The sequence below is a fragment of the Lissotriton helveticus genome, chromosome 8, assembly GCF_964261635.1.
Source record: "Lissotriton helveticus chromosome 8, aLisHel1.1, whole genome shotgun sequence".
Lineage (NCBI taxonomy): Eukaryota > Metazoa > Chordata > Amphibia > Caudata > Salamandridae > Lissotriton > Lissotriton helveticus.
Genome location: NC_136069.1, coordinates 1,466,248,181 through 1,466,274,992, shown reverse-complemented (window position 1 = coordinate 1,466,274,992; position 26,812 = coordinate 1,466,248,181). Strand labels below are relative to the sequence as shown.

Below are 26,812 nucleotides of genomic sequence, written 5' to 3'. Positions count from 1 at the left end.
ATTCTTGCTCCGGTGCCTACTTGATTAACGGGTTCACACTCTGCGACTCTGGGCAATAGCTTGCTTAATCTCCACAACGGCCCCTCGCAGCGGGATGCCTGGCTTTCACCTTGCGGATACCCTGCCGGGGTTATCTCACAGGGGAATACCAGGACGGGTTCCCTAAGCAAGCGCTTAGAAACCGCTTGGTGATTTGCGCTATAAAAATTCCTGTACATCAGCACAGGCGTTTCTCCTTTTGTTTTGTAGAAAGTAGAGTGCTGGATATTGGGTTGAATGAAGTATGGATGAACAGAAACAAGATTGATTTAGAAAAACTTAAGTAAGGTGGTGGAAGTTAGTCAAGCAGTTCAACATACATATAGGTCAAATATTGGAACTTGTCATCTAAAGTAAAGAGTAGGGGATGATGTAGTAACCGTTAGGAGGGGTCACTTCAACCGTAAAGGTTCCTCATGTTTCTCTGATCCAAACAAAGCGGTAAGAGAAAAGATGATTTAGTGACTTCGAATAACAGTAAGGTGTGGAATAAAAACAGTCATTGTCGTGCTGCAGAGTAAACTCACATATATGTGTAAGAAACAAGGATCCCTACACAACAAGCTGGATGATGACAAATGTCGCTATGGAAAGTAAAGAAAGGCAAGTGTACGGATTGTCGGAGATTGAAAAGCGTTATTAGGGAACCGGAATATTTAGATGCTGTTCACTTTCATAATCAATCCTTGCATAGTTTGAGTATTCATGCAAAGGAAATAGCATGGACAAAATGGGTATTTCAAGTAGAAAAGATATGTTGGGATTTCTGTTCATATATATTTCTGCATGGCTTATCCTGTCAACCCTGTTACTAATGTTTTTTTTCTGTTGCAATTTAGAGTTATTTGAACTGCTCAGAGTTATTTCTCTCCTTGGAGGAGAGCTTTCAATAGTGATTATTATTCTTTCTGTACTAGAAAGAAATATATCCATTAACAGCATGGATACCATATTTACACTACTCTTATTACTGAATGACGTCTGCCTTTCTAATTAAGTCTAGAACACAGCTGTGTGTGTCAAATTGCTCTCCAATAATTGATATATTTTGTCATACTAAATGCAAGTTATCTGTGTTCACGGACAAGTTTATTGTCGATAACACAGGCAACATGCTTTCAGACACTTTAATGGGGCCCTTATACGCCAATTGTCCGTTAAAGGGCAGGCATTACCTGCTGTTCACATGGATGCAACCATTATGTCTAGATATGGGTGACATGTCTGAGGTGGTGTAGTCTGTATAGCACCATTATTCTACAGTGCCAAACAAGTAGTACCTTGAATATCTACATTTGCATCCAGGTTACACCATCAGCAAATATGTTTCTAGGCCTGCTAATACACTGTGTATTTCTAAATGCGAGGTTATAAAATATTTAATGAAGGATTAATATATGTTTGTACAATCGGATGGCCTGGCTGATTATTTGGGCTATGCGTATTGGGACCACAGTACAGTCTATGCCGAGATATTTCAATTTCCAATCCAGGATTTGGCAAGTCCGTGGATCTGTAATGCCCTGCTGTGGCATTAGAGGTAGTGCAGGAGAATTAATACACAACAGGCCTCTGTGTCATATTTCTATTGCAAGTGGTGTAAGTGACATCAGGCCACCGGGTGAAAGCAGGGTGTTACGGAAAGCCAGAGCCTCAGTCTAGGGAGAGGACAGTAGATGTAAATGTAAATGTACAGGAATTTATATAGCGCAAATCACCAAGCGGTTTCTAAGTGCTTGCTTAGGGAACCCGTCCTGGTATTCCCCTGTGAGATAACCCCGGCAGGGTATCCGCAAGGTGAAAGCCAGGCATCCCGCCGCGAGGGGCCGTTGTGGAGATTAAGCAAGCTATTGCCCAGAGTCGCAGAGTGTGAACCCGTGAATTGAGTAGGCACCGGAGCGAGAATTGTCAAGTCCATGGACATTTTTTTTAGGACTCAAGACCCCGCCGAGCTGGGAATTGAACCCTGGTCCCGGGCTGACCTCTGCTTCCAGGTCTGCCTCCTCTAACCAGTGAGCCACACTTCTCCACTGAGTGAGGCAGATTGATGGGGTGAGAGGCAAACATGCTTGCAGAGATTCATACCGGGCTTGTGGGGGTGAGTGGAACAAATAACTCACAATGGTACAAGAGACCCGAAAGAGGGGCTGCGGTCTGGAGGAAGATTTGATCCTGATCCTTAGAGGGCAATTAATACATTACAGAGGCAGCGGTTTGCTAGCTGCTCTGGGACCTTGAGCCCATTGCTCATTTATGCACAAAGAGATAAAGGACCAATGATAAATCTTCACATTGGGACAATATCAAAGGACCCAGAAAGTGGCTGAACTGGGTTACAAGCTAACAGCTCACTTTTTGTAACTCCTCGGATGCTTGAACTTTGTGTCACAACCACACTATATATTACACAAAAAAGGAAAGGAGGCTGCACCGATTTCCAAAAAGTGTAACGGTGCTTAGCTGACTATTGTTTTAAAAGCGTGCATAGCTTTCTTAAAAGAGAAAGGAGGAACTACATCAATAATTCATACAAGCAAACTAAACGAGTGCTTCATGCTTACGAATGTACAGAGGGGCACCTTGCAGAAGAAGGATTCAGAACCAAGTAAGATAGATATAATTTACAGCATCAGCTAAGAAGCAATGAAGGTCAAACCACTTAATTTGCATATTTATGGTGACGGTATATAATCTAAAAAGCCTTGATTTCGGACAACAGATGGAGACAGCAGAAAGATGTTTTATTTGCAAAACAGAATTTGAAGAACAAGTTACTTACCTTCACTAACTCCCCCTACCGCAGGTTCCTCACCTCTAGAGTTATCTCGGGAACCAGATTGGATCCGGATTTTTATTTAGGAACTGTTCCCCTGTACTACAAGGTGGTGCCGGCGGACTCTGCAACGGCATCCTGCCGCCCCAAAAGTGACTTTGTGGAGTTGATATAAAGGCAACTTGGGACCTTTTTAACCAACCCATGAGTCTACTCCATAGAGGAGGTTGTGTAACAACCAGAGCTGCCCACTTTGGAACTGGAGAACCAGGTTTGAGTCTTGGAGTCGGCTCAACATCCAGTAATTGTGGGCAAATCACGTAATATCCCCATAGCTACAAATAAAATGAATGTGCCCTTGTGTCATGTAACGGGTGCTCATGCAGAGTGCTCCAATTCCTTGGGACAAGTTCACACTATTTAAATAAACTGGGAAAAAAACAACATGAAAGTAAGGAGTACGGTGAGAAATCTGCGATTAGAGTATCCACCAGAAAGAGTATTACCGAACGTAAGTAACCTGTTCTTCTGATGGACACTTCCAACTGCAGACTGTTCACATTTAGAATGGATACGCAAAGAGTACCACTGGAAAGGTGGAGTGTCCGAGGAGTGGACCCAGACCAAAAATCCATCAGAACTGAGCGGGCAAAATGTCACTCTCTGCAGATTTGAATGTCGAAACAGAACTGCTTGGTCAATGTGCGCGAGGACACCCATGTTGCAGACAGGCAGATGTCCAGGGTGGGGGCGGCACTCACCAAAGTCGTCAAGGCATCTTTACCTTGAGTGGAGAGAGCCTGAAGGCCCTCAGGGGGTTCCCTCTTGGCCATGTCTTGATAAACAGGGTGATTCATCTGGACAGTCTTCCCTTTCTTGGCACTGGCAAAGCCAACAAACAGATGATCATCTAGATGACACTCCTTCATGTGCCCTATTGAACGGAGGGCTCTCTTCCGGTCAAAGCAGTAGAGCCTCTCCTCCTCTTTTGATTGACGTCTTGGAGAGAAAAAGGCAAGGAGGGTGATGGACCGACCAGTCCTGTTGCTGAAACAGGAGGTCCTCCTGAAGAGGTAGACGGACTGCAGAGAAAATAGTAAGTCTGAACAGGTCAGTGTCACACATCCTCAGGCACCATTTGGGGCTATCAAAACATGGGTCACGGTCTATCCCGACATTCCAACAGAACGTGAAGCCCTGTGATTCACTGCAGATGGAATGTGTCCCAAGGCATTCTTCTGCTGGGAATTCCAGCAAGCAGTAGTCTCGACTTTTCACCTATTGGGCCCAGATGCACAACTTCAGATTACGGAACAAAATTTTAAAAGTGATAGTAGGGTGTAGCCCAGTTTTCTCGTTGAAGAAAAGGGGTAGTGTTGTTGGGACTGTAATGGGTTTTGTACATGCTCCATGAATGTAAAATACTCTGTCTCACATACTTGTGGACTGATATTTTGAGATTTCTGCTCGTATTAAGGTTTTAAGACCCTTGTTTTTAAAAATACCAAACATTTCAAAGGATGGAAGCGTTGAAGCTGTTGTCTGACATCCGTTACTTCGATGTGGAAGTTGGAATTTCACATTTTATATTAGCTATCAAACTGAATTTTAAGAATGGGTCTGAATAGGATATGCTGTTATGGGGGATTTGGGGTGCTAGATGTTTTCATATTGTATAGTTGCGCCAATATTTTAGTAGGTTTAATGGACAAGTGTCCCAATAAACTTTTGTTTAACCTAACCTACAAGTCCCACAAGTGCTAATGGGCACAACACACCAGGAGGATAAATGAGGCTAGCTGACCAGTAATCCTCAAAAGCAACCTCAAGAGATCTAGGACGAAAGTCCAAAATATCAAGATTATAGTCTGAATGTCTTAAGCTCATTGCGGTGTTGGGAAGGCCTGGAACACCACCATGTCCACTATGGCCCCTATGATGTGGATCTGCTGTGTCAGCATCAGATTGGACTTTGGTTTGCCTACGGAAAACCCCATAGATGAAAGAGGGCAATCATCGCTCGAGGTTAGTCTACACCTGACTCCAGCAAACCCACCTTGAGCAGCCAGTTATCGAGACATGGGAATACAAGTATAGCCCAACTGCAAAGATGGGCCGTGACCACAGCTATCAACTTTGTAAAGCATGAGGAGCAGGGTTGAGACAGAAGTGTAAAATGCGTAACTGAATAGGCTCTGCATCCACCATGAACAGACTGCAGTGTACATGGGACTGAAGGACTGGCACAGGATACAACATATCCTACAAGTCTGTAGGAAGGTATCCAGATTTCAATGATCCAAAATCAGCCTGAGCCCTCCATCCTTTTTGGGCGCCAGGAAGTAGCAGGATTAACAACCCTTGCAAATTACCGAGACAAGTACCCTCTTGATGGCTCCTTTAGCCAAAAGTGACTTTACTTCGTGAAAAAGGATGGTGGCATCATCTGCCAGCAATTGAGAAAGAACGGACAGTATACAAGTGGGGATGAACTGAATAGTGGGGAATATCGTTTTTGAACAATTTGCAACACCCAATGATGCAAAGTGTTGGATTTTCAGCCAGGTAAGAAACATTCAATTCTGCCTCCTATAGGCTGTACTTTTTCCTGCAAGAAGAAAAACACAGCTTGGAATTAATTGCAGTGGGTGAGGAGAAAGTGTTACACTGCTGCCCTTGGTGGTGCCTTGGGCCCGGGCAAGCACCGTGCCCTCTAAAGCTAAGCTATGAAAAGTCTGACCCGGCTGCTTAACTGGTGGAACAGTAACTCTCTTTTTTCAGCACTGAGGCAATGTAGCCGTTAGGATGGGATATCAGGTACGTGTAAGTTAGGAGAACAGTTTATTCATGAACTGCAAATGACACGGAGCCTTTTTTAGTGGCTCCAAGATAAGGTTATTCAGGTTAAATACCGTCAGTTTTAAATGTGACTAAAAGACAAGATGTACTGTTTGTTTTCTGTTTTACTTTTGATGACAGTTCATGGCATAAAATACAGTGTTTATATGATCTGATAAAGTTGTTTTTCACGTACTTTGTTAGAACATTGCTATAAATGGTTGAAACTGAGTTTGAAAAGAAGGGTGGAAGTCATCAGGATAAGGGGTGGCTTAGCGCGCTAATGCAGCATGAAACAGTGTGCAAACAACAGGGGTTCGAATATGAGGTGGCACTTTTGTGTTAAAAAGTGTAAATTTATTGAGAATAGATTGGGATGTGTTTTTTTAGGAGGAGTAATGGACAAATAAGGTCGGACATGCTTAAATAATGTTCATTGTATCTACATGGATTAATAGCCTGGTAATCTTGTTGCATTTTTATAACTTACAGTGACCCCCGAAGAAGGGCTGGATGCCCGAAATGCATTGGGTTATGTGACAATAAATATTGCCTGAAATGAACTCACGTCTTCGTCATATTCTTGGTAAAAGTCCTAGTGACACCATGAGAATAGCAGAAACTTGGAAATTAACGTGTACACGAAGTGCGTTTTCTCGTTTGTGGAAGATTTGGAATATTGATGATGAATATTGGATCACTATGGACAAATGTGGAATAAGTTGAAATGAATGTTCGTAAATTGGTATAGCCCAAAGTGGCGTTTCGCTGTGCTTTTCTGGGGACTGGAGACAGTCCCACCTCTTTTGAAGTTAGTACCTTGTGCTTAGGGCATAGCACTACGGAAAATTGCACGCACCTAAGGATAAAAATGGTTTAATAAGTGGAGCTTAAAAATATTGTAAGCAGAGGTGTGCGTCCTGCCTTCATTAAACATGTATCATAACTGGTTAAGAGGACTGCCGCTGCTTATATGCCAGACACTGTGAGCAGTCTCTAAACGTTCTGCACTGCTAGTGAAACTAGCAAGCCAGTGAGAGCAAATGTGGTTAATAGTCTAACGGGCTGCTGATTAACTTCACGAACTAGTGGTGACTGACTGATGCGAGTCTTTCTCAGGAGTCAATAATGGCGTCTTTGCACATGATTAAGCTGGCGTTTTCTTTGTGCCTTCCTCCCACTCCCCCAATTCAACTAGACCTCCTTTTGAGAGACTGCTTGTGAATTTTGTAGTTTTGCAGCTGTAATGTGCAGATTCTCAACAAAAAACACAACATAACGTGTATTTGTAAAGGCGCACATTCACCCGTCGGCATCTTGGTGCTGAATAACAGATGTTTATGGTTACCCAACTCTATCCACTGAGTGGACCCGCCGGGACTTGAACCTGTGACCATGAGGTCAAACACAGGCCCCTACAGTGGATAATTTGGTGCACTAAGCCACCAGACCCAAATGTCCAGAAGGGATTATTAGATGTGTGGCATTTAGCACATAAGTATGGTAGCATTGTTGACGAGTCCCCCTTTTCATCAAAAGTATAATCTGCAGGTCTGCTTGTAAAACAAACACACTATTGTTTTTGTACCTTTCACAGTAAATGAGGTTGTTTGGCGATTACCCGCTGAGTGGGTTTTTAGCAATTGCCCATAGGCATGATCCACCATGTATATTCATGTACAGAGTATGGTTGGTGGATATTAATATGATACAAACGATTAGGTAAACAGGTGGACCTCACAGAAGAAAAAATTACCTGCCCGAGGTATTAAGTATAAAAAAAAATTGCATATTTGGACTCGCGAGAGTCCCGCGGGAGTCCCGTGAGAGCATGAAATCATACATGGAGCCCTGTGATTGGTCGAGAGGCCAATTTTCCCTTGAGCCTTCATACTCTCACGGGAGAGAGGTGCCTCTGAGTCTCACAAGCACACTGATTGGCTGGCTGTTGGAATGTTAGAAATTAAATGGCTGCCATTATTGTTTACTGTGAAAAATTGGAGGTGTGATGGAAATTAAGTAAAAAGGCTATACAAGGGGTCAGCAGAAAGGCATTCTGTCCCAATAGATTTAGAGAGGTGTCTAAGGCATAACTATCATGAAAATATTAAATGTATATTGTTTTTGACTAATTTTTACGATTTCGCTGGACTCTCGCGGGATCGTGAATATTAAAAAGGAGTAGATGAGTTCTCAGTACACTATTAGTGGGAATGCATATTGTGGCCTTTTTTTTATGAGGACGTCTGCAAGAGAGAATTACTGTGATGATCAGAAGGTTAAAGGTTTTTGTTTTTTGTTTTTAAAATATTACAACCTTGCATGACCTTGAAAAGTAGGAAGGGGTAGTTGATGTTTGAATACACTCTGCTATGCACACTTGTTACTGTATGAAGAAGTCTTACTGGAGATAGGATGCTGGAATTTCCGGCTGACTGAGGAGTTTCCCACTTGGGAAGAGGAGAAGCAAACAAGTAGCCGGCAGCCACAACTCGCACACCCCGGAGGAGCCGTTAGTGAAAGGGAGCCTCAGCCGTGGGAAGTCACGGTCGGAAAACAACAACAAAACCATAGCCAATAAAGACAATATGGCAACCAGGCAGAACCAGCTGCAGTGGGCACACTGGGCCAGGCCCGCCTAAGTCAGGGGAGTTTGCGGCCTAGGCTTGCTCTCCCCCCATGCCTCTGCCTTCTGCTCTTCAGCACCTAGTGCCTCCGAGCACCATTCAGTGCCTCCTGCTGCCCTACCCTGCACAGCGCAGCTAGATCTAACAACCTAACTGAACTAACTAAAGCTGCCAAAGTAACTAACCACAACTACAGTAACAACTAAAACCTTAAGGAGAAACACAACACCCCTAAGACAACTCAAAGATCCCCTTAAGACCCTATGACGACAATACACCACTGCCACAATCCAAAAGACACTGGGAATTTAGATAGGGCGTGCTCACGCCTCTCCCTTACAACCTGCAGGTGCCCATCACTAAGGGGAGGTGAGGCAGCGCTCAACTGTGGAGACAGGGGCTGGACTGGAGCGGGTGGCCCAAACAAAGCCTAGAAATGCGCTTGGCAGCAGCAGACCTGCAGGGGGCAGGCCCAGAGGCCAAAACTGGACCCGCTGAAAAGGATAGCAACTAGAAGAACAGTCCTTACTCTTACTAGCACCTGGTCTGCCAAACATTTCTTCTAATGCGCCTTGACCTAGTGGGAATAGCTCCAACACTACGCACACCAACCAACTCCACCTGTACTATGAGGTCAGGGAAGGCCAGACGCTCTATCTTGCAGGGGGTCAAACAGAGAAAGCTCACACCCTGGACTTCCGCTTCCTAGGGACAAATCAACCAGCAAAAAGTCTCCTAAAAAGGTCAGGTCCCAAAGGAAGCAAATTTAGCTGTTAGCTGTTTTCTCGAATACAACTTAATGCATGGGTCTACCAGCCCCTCTAACACCAGCCATAGTCATTCGCACCAGGCCCCCCCCCAAATGTTAGCCATGGCCATGGTCTCCGCATCCAATCACACTCATGATGTGTCCTCCAACTACCATATTCGACACTCAGACCATCACAGCAACACAGACACCGAGTAAGTCCAGCAATTCCTGATATTCGGGCATACGTGATGAATTTGAATTTAAAAGAATTTATAAAGCGCACGTCTACCAAGCGGTTTCTTGGCGCTGGGGGATGCTGAAAACCAGGGGCGGGGGTGCAAAGGACTACGATGGGAAAGCTTGCAGGAAAAGGAACGTTTGAAGGGCCCTTCGAAACTCCATTTAAGAAGCAGCAGATCTAATAACAGGCAAGAGTGCGTTCCAGAAGGTGGGGGCGAGGACAGAAAATTTCATGCCTCCCGACCTGTTTTTCTTGAAGCGGGGTACAGAGAGAAGAAGCTTGGTAGAGGAGCGTAACTCTCTGCTGGGACAATAGGCCTTAATAGCGGAAGAAATGAAAGCGGGGCGGGGCGGTCCCCGCCCGAGCCTGAAAAGTCGTGCAGCCCAGCTTAAAGAGAGCCCGTTCTTTAACGGGTAACCAGTGTAGTGATTTGAGTAGGGGAGTAGTGTGATGGGATTTGGGTAGCCCATAAATCAGGCGGGCAGCCTGATTTTGCACTAGCTGGAGGCGTCGAAGGGCATAGGCGGCAACACTGTTGTACGATGGAAGAGATCATCGACCTAACCTCCAACCTCCACATCCCACGCTTGGACTGTCACTGCAACATGGACAAGGCAGACAGGAGATGCTCAGTGAGCCCAACAAATAAAGCTAGCAGGCACTTGGTGCAGGAGGAGATCATAGACTTAACCTCCAATCCAAACAGCTCGGTTGGTATGAATCTAGCAGAGACCCCAAGGATGCTAGCAAACTAGTGGAGGAGAACAATGTCTACTCCAAGCCTCACGCCAAATCAATACCCACCTTGATAAGTAGCATCAGCAGCATTAAATGAACCAACGGCCCAGAAACCGAGGACTGCTCGTCTCCAGTTGAGTAAGCGAACAACTTACCAAGCAGAAAAACGACGGGGCTATAAGGTAGAATCTAGGCAACGCTTCTGTAGGCCATGGAGCATATGGAAGTCTCCTACTTAACTCCGGAAGAGTGGGATGAAATGTTGGCCTCAAACGCCACAGAAGACGACCACGAAGCTACACCAGTGAAAACCTAACCCCTGGCCAAAACCCCTAAATTAGGGTTAGCTGCAGACAGTCACAATTCCCCAGACAAAGGAGACCAGCTCTCCATGGTCAAGACTATTCTAGCCATGGCCGACGGTGGCTTACCATTCAGCAAACATGGTTATCCAAACAGAGATACTGAATACCCTGTCAAAGCATGTAGCAGGGACTGATGGCAACATCGCCGACCTAAACAGCCTCATTAAAAGGGCTAAAAAGGACTCATGGGAGCTAACCCTCAGGTGCACTTGCACCTCCACTCTGGAGAAACTGAGCACATTACTCTGCACCTTAGGTACCCTCTGCGACGACCTGAAGGATGTCCTCAAGCCTCAAACAACCAAGGAGAATCCTCTCCCACCGGGCCATCCCCTGCAAAACGGAGTCGAACAAGCGCTAAAACAGCCTGAGCTAAAGATCAACACCGTTACACCCAGCTCCCCGCCAATGGCCCCACTTCACTCTGCTCGCAATCAACCCCCAGCGCTCCATAAGTGACCACAGCAATTGGGCCAGAGGCAGCTGAACAACATAGAAAAAAAAGAAAATATTGGCACTACTAACTAGGTCATGCCAACACAACTTGAATGAACCTCCCCAAAACATTCTATCAGCTGCCACAACCACAGCCGGAGTGGGAGCAAGACCAAAACGGTGCCAGAAAAGGAAATCAACAGACAAGAACTTCCCTAAAACAAACTGGCTGAGGAAACGGTCATCTTTGGAAACACAGCTTTGACACCAAAACGGCAAAGGGAAGACACTCCCTGAGGAACAGGGCAACAACGGATTACACCATTAAGGATAAACCATCCCCTCACAAAGTGGGCCTGATATAGAGGTTCAAGAAGCCACGCCGCCATGTGCAGATCAATTCCATACAATGCACCCTGAGACTGGTACCTCTCCCCCCCCCCCCACCTCATAGGCCCAGAATCTAAGGAAAGGGCCACCTAATACCCACAGCCACCCATTAGTCATCATGGCTGAAAAGAGCCTGGATGGGGAGACCAGTGGCATGTTAATCCCATTACTGAAGATGTGCAGTAACCCTTCCGGGGACCAGCCCTGCAACAGGGACCTAGTGTTAAAAAGAACTATTGAAAACAGATCAGAACGGCTCCCGGCACCAGACATGAGAACATTGAACACAAGCTTTATTTGAGCGCTCCCTAAAATGGGGACAAAGTGTTACTGTGTTTCAGCCACTTCACCACTCAACAGGAGCTGACGACATCCTCAACGGAGGCAACATCATAATATTTCTGAATAAGATTCCAGTGCTTGACGGGGCAACCCCCTATGACATCAAATTCATCCAATTTGTAAACACGGATCAAGGGTACCAGAGAGATTTAACAAAGGCCACTTGGGGCTCATTGGATATGGCCGACACGGTACAGAGCAAAAGCAAATACTTTTTGGCCTGGTGCATAATTGTGGAAAAATATCAAGAACCCAGGCACCTGTACGCATTGAGGAGGGCTCCAGGCCCTCAGAAAGGGAAATTGAGGCCACCACTGCAGCCCCACTCAATCTCAAAAAATGCAAAAGGGGAAACCCCATCGAACAAGGAAAACGCAACTGAACCAGTCCCCCTACTCCACTACATGATTCATCATAGGCGAAGGTCACTAAACATGCCGAAGTCTGTAATGGGACCCAAAGCAGTACAAGTAGACACCAAAAATCCTGACCATCCACCCCCACGACTCTGCTCCTGGAACTGGGCCTGGCAAGCAAGATTGGTGACCAGGATCTTCTAAGCATTTTCGAATCCTTCGCAGTGCCTGCCTTTCAGGAGACATGGGCACAGGATCCAGTTGCAATCCCGGTCTTTTCACACAACGTAGTCCCGGCAACTAAGGAGGCAAAATTCAGTCATAGCAGGGGGTCCTGCAATCTGCCCTTCAACTACAATCAAAGCAAGGTGCAGTAAACAGACTCAGACAACCTCCAAATACTGCACTTAAGAATGGAAGTGGGGGGCACAGCCACCACACTGACTTTAATAAACATTTATGTGCCACCCAGTCATATTCACCACACAGAGATTCTAAAAAAGCTATATGCAAATCTCATCAAAATAGAGGTGTCCCACCCGAAGTTAATGACCATAATAGTAACAGGCGACTTCAACACGTACTTGCAAGGCCACTCACCAAAGAACAAAATCACTGAGGCACAGGAGTGCCAGTGGGACATCCCAACACAAGCAACAATCGAGGCAGGGAGGAGAGTCTCAAATGGGCTCAATTAGCTAAGTTAAATGGAACATCTGGGCTTTAGGGCCCTCAATGGTCGCTAACAAGGCAACATTCCTCCAGCTATGTTCTTTCAGTATTTCCCAAAAAACTCCTTGATGGAGTACACATTTACCTCTACTACAGCTATTCCGATCCTTCAAAACAGGTGAAAGACCAGAGCGAACCGCACCCTCGCTAGAACTCGCTCGTGTTGTAACTCATAACAGTCGCACTGCATATCTGCTCAGAATGTTTAGTCAAAAAGCCAGGTTTTTAGGCCCTTCCTGAATTCCTGTAGGGTGGGGGCTGTTCACAGTTGGAGGGAGAAGTCATTCCAGGACTTGACTGCCAGGTGCAAGAAGGCGCAGCCGCTGCTCCTGTGAATGCAGAGCATATGGGCCAAGCAGAGGGACGCAGAGCATAGTTTTTGGGTGGGTTGGTGGAAGTTCACCATGAGGTGGGGTATAATGTGTGTTCATCTCGGGAGGTCGAGGATGAGCCTGACTGCAGTGTTCTGGATGGTCTGAAGTCTGTTTAGTAGATTTGAGGTGATTCTCACATAGAGGGTGTTGCCATAGTCCAAACGGCTGGTGATGAGGGCCTGGATGACAGTGCATCTGATGCTGGTGGGGAGCCACTTGAAAATTTTCCTGACCATGCGCTAGGTGAGAAAGCAGGAGGACAAACCAGCATGTATCTACTTCCTCATCGTGAGCCTGCTATTGAGTATGATCTCGAGGTTTCTTGAGTGCTCTGTGGGTGTGGGTAAGAGGCTGAGTTTCGTTGGCCACCAGGAGTCATCCCATTGTGAGTTGCTACGCCTGAAGAGGAGTACTTCGGTTTTGTCCTTGTTTAATTTGAGGACTCTGTTCTGCTTTACGCGTATGACCCTCGCCATGCACCTGTGGAAGTTAGATTTGGTGTTAGTGGGGTCTGCGGATAGGGAGAGGATGAGCGGAGTGTCGTCCATATAGGAGATGAGTTAATGCAGTAGGATCTGACCAGGGTGGACAGGTGGGCCAGGTATGTGTTGACTGGGAGTGAGGATCTTTGTGTGATGCTGCAGATAACGTTTTTGGGGGTACAAGGTGTAAGGTGGGAGGAGGGCACTTTGAGCCCGATTACGAATCTGAAACTCAGAGGACCGCCAGACTCGCGGTAGCACGGTGGTGGCAGTCCAGCCACCGAAGCACCAGCAATCCAATCGCCCCATTAAGAGTTGTGTGGTCGGACCGCCCTGGGACCGCCACTGCCGTCGGGAAACCTCTGTTGCCTTGAGGTGGCATAGTGGTCAGAGGCCGCAATATGCTTGGCGTTACCACCGTGGTCCGCCCAGCATATTACAAGTTTCCTCTCCTCCCGGGTTTACATGGCGGTTCGTCCTCCATGTAAACCTTTGAGGAGAGGAAACAAAGGGGGCCTACAGGACCTCCTTTGCCTCCTCCCTTTGTGGACCTTGTACCTTGCTGATGGTACTGTTCCCCAGGTTAAACATGCGGTGGGGGCAGGGATCCGGTGGTGCTCCCGAGTGGATGGAGCTCATTATGGTGACAGTTGTCTGCGCCGTGAGTGGCCTCTATGTGGTTAGTGACATTTTGTTGGAGTAGGTGAGGTTGAGGAGTCTGATGAGTTCAGTTAACAAAGAAAACCAAAATTATGAACTGCTCAAGAAAAACTCCGCTGGTTTCTAGTCTCCACCAAGGTTGACGAAGTCAGCAACTATAAGTACCTCTGGCTTACATTTGACAACATGCGGAGCTTCAAGCCACAAAAAGAGGAGACAAAAAGGAAAGGGCTTGCACTGGAAGCAGGGTTAAGGGTTTTATTCACAAATCTGAATGGACTGTCATACAGCCCCATCTTAGAAACAGCAAGGGCAAAGGCGAGGCCCACCCCGTCATACGGAAGGGGAGCACTTTGGGGCAGGGACTCAAAAATCCCGGACAGTACCACTGTAAGAATCTACAGGGAAATTCTCAACTGGCCAGACACAATTCACCTTCTCAAATCAGGCTGAAATTTGGACTAGTTAAACTGTCTTCATCAATATATGCTATAAGCTCAGATCCGCCAATGAAAACACCATAAACTATCATGTCTGGCTAGAAATAACCAACAAATCTCACTCCACAGCCAGAGACTACTTCTAAAGATCAATGGACTCACTTGTACTAGCACAGCTATGGTCCTCCTTGCCCAGCCTTGAAGTCTTCAAAAAAGTTGTCAACATGGGCATCATCCCTAGAAGACTGGGCATCACTTGAGAAGCGTGCTCATGCTTGGATGCTGCTAAACAGCTATACCTCGGTAAAGCCGCAGCAATACCTGGTCGAGGCATTCAGCTGTAGAATAAAAGGCAACTTTTTGAAACACCTCCTTCACACACAGATGTGGCCCAATGGTTAAGGACAAAAGGAGAGGCCGCCTGTAGGCTGTGCGGTCACTAAACGGAGGACACACTCCATATAATCTGCCTTTGCAGGTCAATGGTAAGCCTACACGGTTGTTGGATGCAGCCTTTTTGGATTCAGACTAGGGTGTATTTCTGTAAACAAGCCATACAAGCCTGCCTAAACTCCGGAGACCCACGAGCAATCTCTCAAACAGTAAAATATCTCCAGGGAATTGACAAGGCTTTATGGGGGTTACCTTCTCATCCAATACAAAACTGACAGTCCCACTTTTCTTTTGAGTTGTATGTTTTTTGTATTGTGCTTAAAACAATTAAAAAAAAAGAAATAATAAGAAACTGCCAGTCCCAAACACCTGTCCCTCCCAAGGGCCGGCTGATGCCCCATCTAGCAACCCATTTCCACTGCCTAAACCACTGGGCTTGGCACCAGGGAACCCACAGTATAGCATGACAGCAAAGAAATCACTCTCAACTGTGTATCATTACAGTACTCAGCATAAGTCCTCCTCCTTACAAAAGCATTTCACTCTACCACTAGCCCTGCACATGCTCTCCTCTTCACACAAGCACTTTACTCCTGCACCAGCTCGCAGCCTTAAGAATGAACATGTCTACAAGTTTATTTCTCAGGCATAATTCCATCATTTCTAGTAGTAATTCCGAATGCTTTAGGAATTCAATATTTCTTTGTGACAGGAAATATCTTGTTGCTTTCAGACCCATCTCATGGCTTATACAAGTGTATAGTGAGATCACATTGATGGTCACCAACTGAAAGCCTTTTTGACATTCAATATCAGCCATCGGAAGAAATATGAAACAATTGGTGGACTTTAGAGGAAAATCCTTTATCATCAGCCACAAAAACACATGTGAAACCAGCTATATCATATACATGATCGAATGCTATTGTGGTCTAAGATACATAGGCAGCACCATCTGTCCCTTAAAGAAGAGGATACTAAAGCATGTCTGGGTTGTACAAAATAAGGACACCAACTATGCTAAAGCTAAACACCTAGACATCCACCCGGGATATACATGTAAAACATGAGATATTTTGAGATTGCACATGTTCCCCGCCAAAAAAGAGGTGGAGACAGGACACAGAAACTAAGACGGCTGGAATCTCGTATGATAATATGCTTATGAACCAAGCATCCGCAAGGTCTAAGCGCCAAGGAGGAGCTATTTGTTCATCTTTATAGTCATTGGAAGGCCACAAAAATGAAAAGGCAGCTCTCAAAAATCTTCCATGGACTGGCAACCACACAGACATAAGTCCATCCAGGCATCCATTGGGACTAGAACTAAAATAGTGGGTGCCTTCTGCGCCAAATGATTAGAAATACTGGCAGGTATAATCAAATTTTTCTATGCCATATCGTACCTCTGAGGAGCTTTTCCATGACTCATGGCACTGAGCCAGTTTACGAAAGATATGGGTTGATAACTATAAGTGGGTTATAGAGTCAAACTTGCTGGTTGTATGGACACTGCATTCTAATCAGAATATAATGAGTCATGTTTGCAGGAATGGAACAATTATAGGGTTGAAAATTATGATTTGGATGTACAAATGGACTCGCTTGATATATTGTCTATGGCACTTAGCCGGTTTGCAAGTGAATTGTATGTATGTATATATATATCAACTAAGTCAGTAGGAAATAATGACACGAAGCCATCACTGATAGAAACTGCTGGCAAACTGCCAATCGAATTATGTGTACATACGCAGTCATTCTCAATGGCAGTGTATATATGCATGATCAACTACATATATAAGGCTCACATTATCATTAGTATATTGTATGCACATAATTTCAATGAAGTGACTTTTTTAAGCAATGGTAGAGAAATTACAAACCCAGAATGCCTCATAATGGGCAAAATGGGCGGGCTGTATAAAAGTGCAACTAAAGTCACACACTCATATATATAAAAGACTTTGTTCGACATAAACCATATCTTTATTTGCTGCCTGTGCATGCAGAGAAACAATCAATTAAAATCCATATCAAAAGCTGCGTCTATGATTCACATCCATACACAGTCTGAAGTAACGTACCGTGGTCTATCATGATGAATGCAAAATAAATGTCAATACTGTCTGGTAGTCTTTTTCAAGGCCCATTATAATGCGGTCTCTGATACCAGTTACTTTCTTTTCTGTCAGCTTCATGAATTTGAATCGTTTTAGTAGTCCTAAAATAGATGTGATGTTCCACAAGTTTCTGCAGTTGTTCTAGTTAAATCCTTGTTTGAGATTCTAGCGACGGTAGAGATTTGACATTGAGGTTATAGTTGTGCCCGCTGTTGACTTTAAAGCTGAATTCCCAATCGAATTCTTTAAACCATTTTGCAGTGTCCCTCCTGTGCATGGACACATTGAAAGGTTTCAAGATATAGGGATATATGTTATGAAGAATTCACTTCCCTAGTAGTTTTGATGCTTGGATCTGTTCTTTTTTTCCTCACCTTCTTCTTCCACTGATTTGAATGTAGAAAATTAAGGAGCTAATAATGAGGGAAAGCTGGAATGGAAGGTGATGGCTTTAGAGTTGTAATTATGTTCTAAGAAATTTAATTTGAAGCTTTAAAGCAGGTTTTCAAAATACTGCAGTACTGCACAAGGGGAGTTTCTCAAAGTTTCTGGGCTGATTACCTCATGAAAAGTGAATATTTACTCAATTTAAAAAGCTAATTACTTGTGTATACAACAAGAGTATAATGTATCACACCGTTAAAGTATTTAGAATTTGTAAAAATGAATTAAAACAATTGTACCTGTCAAATGCTGGTGCATTGGCTTCAAATCCCCTAGACATCCTTACTCGATGGGATCCAACCTGCCCGAAGAGAACCATACTTAACGTTATTCCTTTAATGAGAGCATCAAACACAAAATACATACAAAATCTTGGAATGTTGGTTTAATGTTTAACAATCTGCACTCCTCCTCCTGATGTAATATGTGTGATTATAATACACTATATAAAACTCCGGCATTTACTGTGTGGAAATAAAAGGTTACCAGTGGTAAAAGATCCTCCTGGTGGTTACTCTGTCTACCTGCAGATTCCTCACTTGCAGGTTAATCCTGGGCACCAGACTGGATCCACCAACTTCAAAGCTATCAAGTCGCCAGTAGGGCATTCTGCCTGCATAACATCGGAAGTGGCGTCATGTGATGTCACCATGGCCATATAGTGCCTAACCCTGCGCAACGTTGTCAATGTCATCTATTTTTTCAAGGCCTTTGAAGTGAACATATGAACTAAAAACTATATAGAGTAGTGTAGTACTAAAAGACATACTTGTAATCTAATTAAACTTTTCCTATAGCACATATATCAAACGGGGAGTCAATACTACTTTGTCAGATGACAAAAAGAGGTGAACAGCGGACAGGAGCTCAAGACTTGCAACTCAGTGACTGGTCTAACCAAGGTGATCGTTACTAAAAATACAGTTTTTAGAATCAACATTTATAACTGACAAGAAGTTAAGATCCCCTGGAGCACAATAAAAGGAGTTGGTGAATAGAGATTAGTCCACCCCTTCAAAAAACACATCACAATAGGAGATTTGAATGGAGAAGGCTGGTCTGGACGACAGGAATGCCGAAACTGCAGCCAAATACCCTTTTATAGTGCCAATCTCATACATCCTTGGTGCCAGCAAAAGTGCGAACTGCAAGACCTGGGACAACTTAGCCTACAAGGGATCTACAGTGTCAGTGCACAATGAAATGAACTTGTTCCTTTTCCTAGAACAAGCGGATTTAGTGGAGGGGCAATGAGCTGACAAGAGGCTGCAGCTGGAAGGAGGTATGATGTCCACGGTCAATCTTCAAACATTAAGGTGGAGGCATCAGAGATTGGGATGCAGTTCCATTCCTTCAACTGGGAGAGAATGTCCGGTCTGAATGACAGCCTGAGCGGGGGACTTTGGGAGAAACACAGAAGGTCTGCATACCACACCCTCACTAGCTAATCTCATGCAATGAGAAAGACTAGGCCACAGTCTTAGAAAGACTAGGGCACAGTCTTAGAAAATATTCTTCTGAACCAGACAATCAAGGTTATTAGGGAAATGTTTAGGTCAACTGAAAGTTCCACTTCAACTGAAATACACCTCCCAAGGCTCCCATCAAAGTATACTGGAGGGCATAGAATTTCTGGCATCGAGCATATTCTGAGGAGGCAAACAAGCCCACCTGAGCAGTGCCGGTGGAAGTTGACAATCATGCAGGACAACGCCAATTCAGGTGCTCTGCTTTGACATTTAGAGACCCCGCTAGGTGGTTAGTGATCAACCAGATCCCTTGGAGGTGCACCCAAGACCATGGTTGCAACATTTCCATGCACAGAATGTTGATGTAGAACATCGGTGTCATGTTGTCCGTCAAGATCTGGAGAGTATGACCTTGGATAGAGAGGATGAAGGCCTTGAGTGCCAGCCAAATCACTCACAATTGCAGAAGGTTGATGTGAAGAACCTGCTCTTCTGGAGACCAGAGAGCTGATCCCCAGATGAGCTACCCACCAAAACGTGGAGGCATCCATCACTCAAGTAGCCATGGTCGGGAGAGTGAAGGTCATCCACTTCTGCTGCAGCACTTTGAGTGATTACATTGAAGTAAGACAGATCTACCCCCATATTAGATCCACTACTTGTGGAGACACCACTGCAGAAACCCCAAGTGCCAACATGCATACATGATTATGAGAATGCAGGACGCCAGCAGACCTAACAGTCAGACGACTTTCAGGACTGGGACTCTTGCACTCTGTTGAAAGAAATGGGCCATTTCCTGGATGTCTGCATTCCTCTGAGGTGGAGGAAAGGCACAGAGAAGGGGGGTGTCAAAACTGACGATATGAACAGGAGTCATTGGGATGGCTTCAGGTGAAATTTGGGCTTGATGACTGAAAAGCCTATGTTGAACAGCAGCGAGACCATTGACTCAAGATTGTACGGTATGACCTTCGGTGAGTCAGCTTTGATTAGCCAGTTGTCCAAGTACGGGAAGATTGGTATGCCTCAACTTTCTAAGATGGGCTACGTCCACTGCAATCACCTTTGTGAAGACTCATGGTGCTGAAGTCAAGTCAAATGGAAGTACTGCAAATTGGTAGGGCGCAGAACCATCACAAAGTGCAAATACTTCAGAAGAGACTGCAGGACTGGGATGTGAAAATAAGTATCCTGCAGGTCGAGTGACACCATCCAGTCTACCACTTCCAACACCAGTAAAATCTGAGCTAGTCAGCATCTTGAACTTCTCCTTTCTGAGGAAGAATTTCAATTTCTTTGGGTCCAGGATCTGACACAGACCACAGTCCTTCTTGCGAACAAGGATTATCAGGAGTGCCATCCATGTCCTATTTCCTGTTCTGTCCGTAAGAGACTTGCCACTTCTTGTTGCAGGATAAATCCGGAGGGGAAGCGAAGAAAGACTAGGGTGAGATGGGGTGGAGCCTGAAGAAAGGGAAGGGTGTACCTCTTTCCACAATTTGAAGGACTCACTGGTCTGAAGTAATGGTCTTCCAGATCAGAAGAAAGGATGACACACACCCTCCCAAAGGATCCTTGTGCGTTTAGGGGAGTGAACTAGATATTCATTCGTTGGTGGTGTAGGTAAGGTAGGGGAGGGGGAAGAGGTGTGATATGAGGATCAGCAGCCCTGACCTCTTGCCCTTCCTCTGTATTGTCTGACAAGTCGATGGACATGATATTCTGCTCTCATAGACTTGCTGGTGCGGGCATTAACGCGGAGTATCTAAGCTGCACCCTTGCGGATCATAACCCTCAGCTAAAGATACAGTTGGGCGAGCAGGTGTCCCCGATCCTCAAGTGGATACTCCTAGTGCAGTTTTTGGAAGAGCCCACATTCACACACCTACTGGGGGAAAATATATGAAAATACTTTCAGGTTAATCATCACACTAAGGAATAGGTGAGCACCAAGAGCGAGAGATTCAAGGTGGTGGTAAAGGGGACAGTGTCTTGCCCAAGTTGTGTGGGATCGGTGGACTAGAGTCTGAGCTCACCTCTCTGGAAAGTACTATTTGTAGGCATGAGCGCAGAATGTACACCGCCGGAGCAGATAAGGAGTCACTTCAAGAGGCCCGAGACAGACAAGCCGAGGTTGTAGCATGCTTCCGTACACTCATGCACCACGAATAACTACAGCAGGACCACACTGAGGGGGCCAGAGCATGCAGGCTGCTTGTCTTGTTAGTGCACTCAGAGGGTAGGGACACAACCACTACACAATTGCTTAATCAATCTGGGGAAGAATTGCAAACGCAGGTAGACATTCATGCAGAATTCACACAAAATTGCAAAACACTAAACAGGTCGTGGGATCAGGCAACAGAAGGGGAAATTGAGGCATTTTTGCCTTTCCCAGGCTAAGAGAGAGGAGCTGGGTGGGGTGATAACCATGAGAGAGATCAAACTAGGTATCAAAGACCTGGTGAGCAATAAAACACTGGGCACAGGTGGGCTTCCCCACTCAATTTTACCAGAAATATGCAGAGACACTCACATTACATCTGGAATAGCAGAATAAAGAGACGATGTACAAGGGAATTCTCCCGCCAACCACCAGGGAAGAGCTTACTGTCTCAATTCAGAAGGAGTGGAAGGCTGAACCAGAGGTATCAGCGGGCAGCCCCTCTCTATGCTTACTCTCGACTACAAGATACTTAGCAAGATTTTGGTGGACTGCTTACGTCCACATATGTCGATGTTAGTGCGTGGAGGCCAAAGCAGTTTCATACCACAATGCAATGTCCCTAAACATCAGACACCTATTGCGCGTTCGCGAGGAGACATAGTCCAATGGAAAGTTTTGCAGGCGGTGATGAGGCAGGTGGCTCTGGGAGAGGGCTGGCTCAGATGGGTCACGCTCCTATGCTCAGCCAGGAGTTCAAATGGGGCCTGTATATCGGGTGCCCCCTCAATCTCCAGGGGGCTGAGGCAGGGGTGCTCACTATCTCCTATGTTGTTCATGCTAGTGTTGTACATTTGGAGGGCCGAGGGCCCAGCATAAAACTACATGGCGGACAGCAGATCATCTCTCTGTATGCTGATGACATGCTATTGTACTTACGGGATGTGGGAATGGGCTTTGCCTTGAATATGCACCTCTTTGACAACCTAAATAGACTCTTTGCCTATGCACAAACTGGTCTCCAACATGTGTATTTCCTGCACCCCCTGTCCGGCAGGGAGCTCTTGGAGCAGTGCAGTAGCTGGGCTTTAAATGGGAACACAAAACTTTCCGATACTGTGTGGTTAAAGTACTTCATAGTGACAGAGATCTCTGAGAACAGAACCTAGGGGAAAATCCTCTGGGTGCCAAAAAATATATATTTTCTCACACCGGGCGCCGCGGAAGGACGAATAGGTCCAAGGAGGAACCAGACCGAACTACTCGGTCTCTTTCTCTGCCAGGCGACCCATGAGGCTTTTTACAGAGAAATAACAGAACAAGCCTGAGGGAATCCCCCTCTAACAGCTACAGCGCCTTAGCGAGCGCAACACATAGCCAACAAAAACACAATCACTTAATATAGTTTATTAGTTTATTATTTAATTGCACTTTTTCACTTAACTCTTTGGTCCTGAGGAAAGCCAGCTTATAATAGAAAAGGCACTGGCAGAAACATGTAGACCACACAGGACATGGGAGATCATTAATCACTCCACTTTGTCCTTTCGCCTTTTTAAACAGCTAACGGAGGCCCAGTTTATTAAACACTTGTTAACCCTCGGGTGCTGGGACCGCTTGTATAGCTTTTTAAACTTTCACTTCTCACCCCTTCACTGCACACGCAGCAATATACCAGCTCCGCAGTCTCCTGGCGTTGCAGCACACCCGGGGCACATTCGGTGCCACTGTGGTGGGCCCGATGATGAAGCATGCCACCGACTAGGTCGGTGGGTGAGGGCTTTCAAAGGAAAACATTGCGCTTTCCTTGTATTGTCTGACGTACCGGAGTCACTCTTTTCCTCCCCCTTAAAGTTAGCTAGCCCCCATTGATACTTACATATAAACCCAGGGGATACGGGCTAGCATATCTAGTCCTCTCTCTCTCTTTGATCTGAATAAAAAAATATATATAGACTTCTGGCGCTCTCTGAAGTTGCTCATGATGGCTCAGTAGACATTGTCTAAGATGATGATGCTACTGTGCGTTCTATACCACTTCAAGAACCTGCCAGTCTAGATCCTCTGCTCCTAGTGCATGGTGCTGGACACATTACTGAGGGAACTAGTATTGGACAGTGGGCGCTGTAGGGTCTCAATGGAGGTAGTGAGAAGGCCTATATGGGAAAGAGCGCTCCCAACTTACAAGCGTACTACCTGGCGGCTAACCTCCAGTGGGTGGCCAAGTGGTTAGATGGCCAGGGACTGTCAGAACTGGGAGCTGCACAGGACAGTGACCAGAAGGCCAGCTTGGCTGCTAGGCGTCAACCTCCAGGCTCACAGACACTCACGACTGCTTAAAATCGTGCTAGGCTATTGAGAGAGGGCCATATACAAAACCATCATCGCCCACTATATGCATCTGAACTCCCACTAGTGGGTATGCCAAAAGTACAGGAGGGGTTCTTCACAGAGGCTGTCGGCATGGACAGAAGTGGGACGGCAGATGACGAGTGACTGCTATCATGATAGGGAATTTCAGAAGTTTGACTACATGGTAAGTGAAGACAGGCTTCTGAATTCGCAGTTCCTGGTATACTCGGGCTCTGAGACACCTAATGGGGGCAATGTGGGAGGACGAGCACACTTTGCCACCATACCATAAAACCTTGCAGATGCTAACCACGTTTGGGGGGTGGGGTCATAGCGTGGTCTCCTGGTTATATAGGACCCGACTGGCTATGATGCTACCCCCCACTTACGAGGCTGAGGGCATTTTGGGGGACTGCAACAAGGAGGGGCGGTGAGGGGGACCTCAGGGATACCGAATGGCCCCAGCCCTGAGCTCTCCAGACTAGTCTCCAGAAATACTGAGTTCAAATACATGCACTTCAACTACCTACATACCACATATTCAACACCTCACAGACTGAATGTTATCGGCAGCACTGATGACAAGAGCTGCCCTAGATGCAACCTAAGAGATTCAGACTTCCTACACATGACAGGGGCATGCCCAGTGACTGCAGCCTTTTGGCAGGTGGTCTCCTCGATGCTGGAAACTGTGTGATTTGAGTGAGCCTCTGCGTATGGAGATAAGCCTCCTGGGACTGCATGCACCGCTGAAACCTGGCAGGGTTGGCTCAATGTTTGTGGCATTGTGCTTAATGCTTGCTAGACGAGCCACAGCAGTGCATTGGAGATCTCCTGAAGGCATGTCAGGTGTCAGTGGGAAGAGGAGACAAGGAAAGTCCTGTGGCGGAGAGTATCGCCCTCAGCATGGAAGAAAGATTGAGACACTGCACACCCTATTGAAGACCAATGAGAAGAACTTGTCTAATTATTCTCTGACACGCCACACTGAACAGGACTACCCTATAGGCCCAGAAGGCATCATGTAGGGGGAAAGGCGAGCACTGGCATCACTATCCTCAATGGTTGGGGAGAACATAAGACTCTAGCTGGCGGGGGAGACGTGCTGTTAGTACAATATGGTCTCTGGCACTGTTGGGTGACTAAGGAAAAACGAGCCAGGCCCGTTTTATATTTTTGGTTGTATCCATCCATTCTTTTGTGCACCGTGCTGATTGTGTGAAGCTGGAGGGAACACCTTGAGACGAATGTATGACGATACAACACAAACATTTACAACACATGCTTTTACAATGCAGTTTTTACACCGCAACATCCTTTACAACACATGTTTTTACATCGCATGTATGTATGTATGTAGCTGATTTATAAAGCGTAGGAATCAATCCCGAAGGGGTATCTCCACGCTGCCGGAGAGCAAGAGTCAAACAGGCAGAAACTACCACAGCTTAAACTTTGAATAATTTAGTCTTCAGGAGTTTTCTGAAGCGGATGTGGCTGGGGCATTTACGTAGGTCCTCCGGCAGAGTATTCCAGTATTTCGGAGCCAGATAAGGCACAGTTCTACCTCCTGATCGAAATTTCCTAGAACAAGAGACCACTAACAGCCCCTTTCCTTCTGACTTGAGTCGCCAATTTGGGCAGTAAAATTTAAACTTGTCTGGCAGATAGCTTGGGCTCGCACTACATAAAGCTTTATGGGCGAGACAACATAGCTTAAATTTAATTCTCTGGCGTATGGGAAGCCAATGGAGAAGTTTCAACAGTGGTCCGGGGGAGGTACGAGGTGGTTTCTTAAGGGGCAGGCGTGCGGCCACATTCTGGACAATTTGTAATCTGCTATGAAGTGATTCATTTGCGGCTGCAAATAAGGCATTGCAATAGTCCAGGCGACCAATAATCAGAACCTGAAGTAAGGTTCTGAAACCAAAAGGGGCAGCCATGGGAAAACTCTACGCAGAAGGCTCAGCCTATGGTAGCAGGTCCCTACGGTGGTCAGACTTTGGTCCTTCATAGATAACTGTGCATCCAGCCGGACCCCTACGTTTTTTGCCACAGAGGTTGGAGAGGGGACAGGGCCCATTACTGTTGGCCACCACTCAGGGGACCAGGCGGTTTGTGCAGCGCCAAACAGCAAAATTTCAGTTTTTGTCTCATTTAGCTGTAAAATATGTCCCGTCATCCACTCTGATGTGGCCAACAGTCCCCTAGTGAAGCGCTGGTCAACTAACTCCATGTCCTTATCAAAGGACAGGAGTAGTTGTGTATCGTCCGCATAGGAGAAAGGTGTAAAGCCGTACTCCCGGATGACTTCAGCAAGGGGGGCCACATAGATGTTAAACAGGGTGGGGCTCAAACAAGAGCCCTTGGGCACCCCCTTAGTGAGGTACAAGGTTTGGGATCGGAAAGTGTCCAGATCGATGGTCTGAGAGCACTGATCTAAGAAGCTTACAAACCAATCAAGAACTTGTCCCTGCAGACCGGCCTCTCTCAGTCGCAATATCAGTTTCTGATAAGACCGTGTCAAAGGCTGCTGTCAGATCCAACAAGACCAACAGCACTGCTTTATTATCATCTAAGGCCAATTTGATTAAATCAGTGACCCCAATGAGAGTTGTATCTGTGGAATGGCTGGATCTGAACCCAGACTGCGAGGGATCAAGGATGCTGTTGCCATCAAGATAGTTCATTAATTGGGTATTAACATAACTCTCTGCCACCTTGCTCATGAGTGGAAGGAGCGAGATGGGTTGATAATTGGAGAGTACTTCGGCCGGCATCTGATCTTTCTTTTTAATAGGAAGCACTTGGGCAATGTTCCAATCCAGAGGCAAGTTCCCTTCACTTAAAGAGATATTCAAGATCTCAGCAATAGGGGCAGACAGGAGAGGGGCAAGGAGAGCATATTTATGAGCGTCAGAATATCCAGAGGAGATCCGGATTTAGCAGTTTTTAGCATGGCTTCCACCTGCAAGACCTGAATAAGATTAAATTGATTCAGCCCTTCACCTAAGCTTTCAATTGGTAGAGGTCCAGGATGAAAAGGCAGCGCATGATCAATATTTTTGGGAAATTGCTTGTAAATTAGATTGATTTTGTCATCGAAGTACCCAGCTGTATTATCGTACAGTTCCTGCGAGGGGGATGGTCTGTTTGGCGCATGCAATAGGGTTGGTGAAGGAGTCCAGAACTTTATAAAAATCCTTTGATGAATTTCCTGCCATGATTAAGTTTAGTTATAATATGAACTTTGCGTGCCTTTTTAAAATTCTTCTGATAGG

The 26,812-nt window shown here is 45.8% G+C and overlaps 1 protein-coding gene across 3 annotated transcripts in view; it reads right to left on the bottom strand.

Moving 5' to 3' along the window:
- Positions 1 to 26,812, bottom strand: part of SYNJ1 (synaptojanin 1) — a 706,257-nt gene that overhangs the window by 497,962 nt on the left and 181,483 nt on the right. For all 3 annotated transcript variants that reach the window (XM_078658404.1, XM_078658402.1, XM_078658403.1), the window contains exon 7: positions 17,783 to 17,844. In XM_078658404.1, coding sequence (XP_078514530.1) covers positions 17,783 to 17,844 — 62 coding nt within the window. The remainder of the gene's footprint in view (positions 1 to 17,782; positions 17,845 to 26,812) is intronic.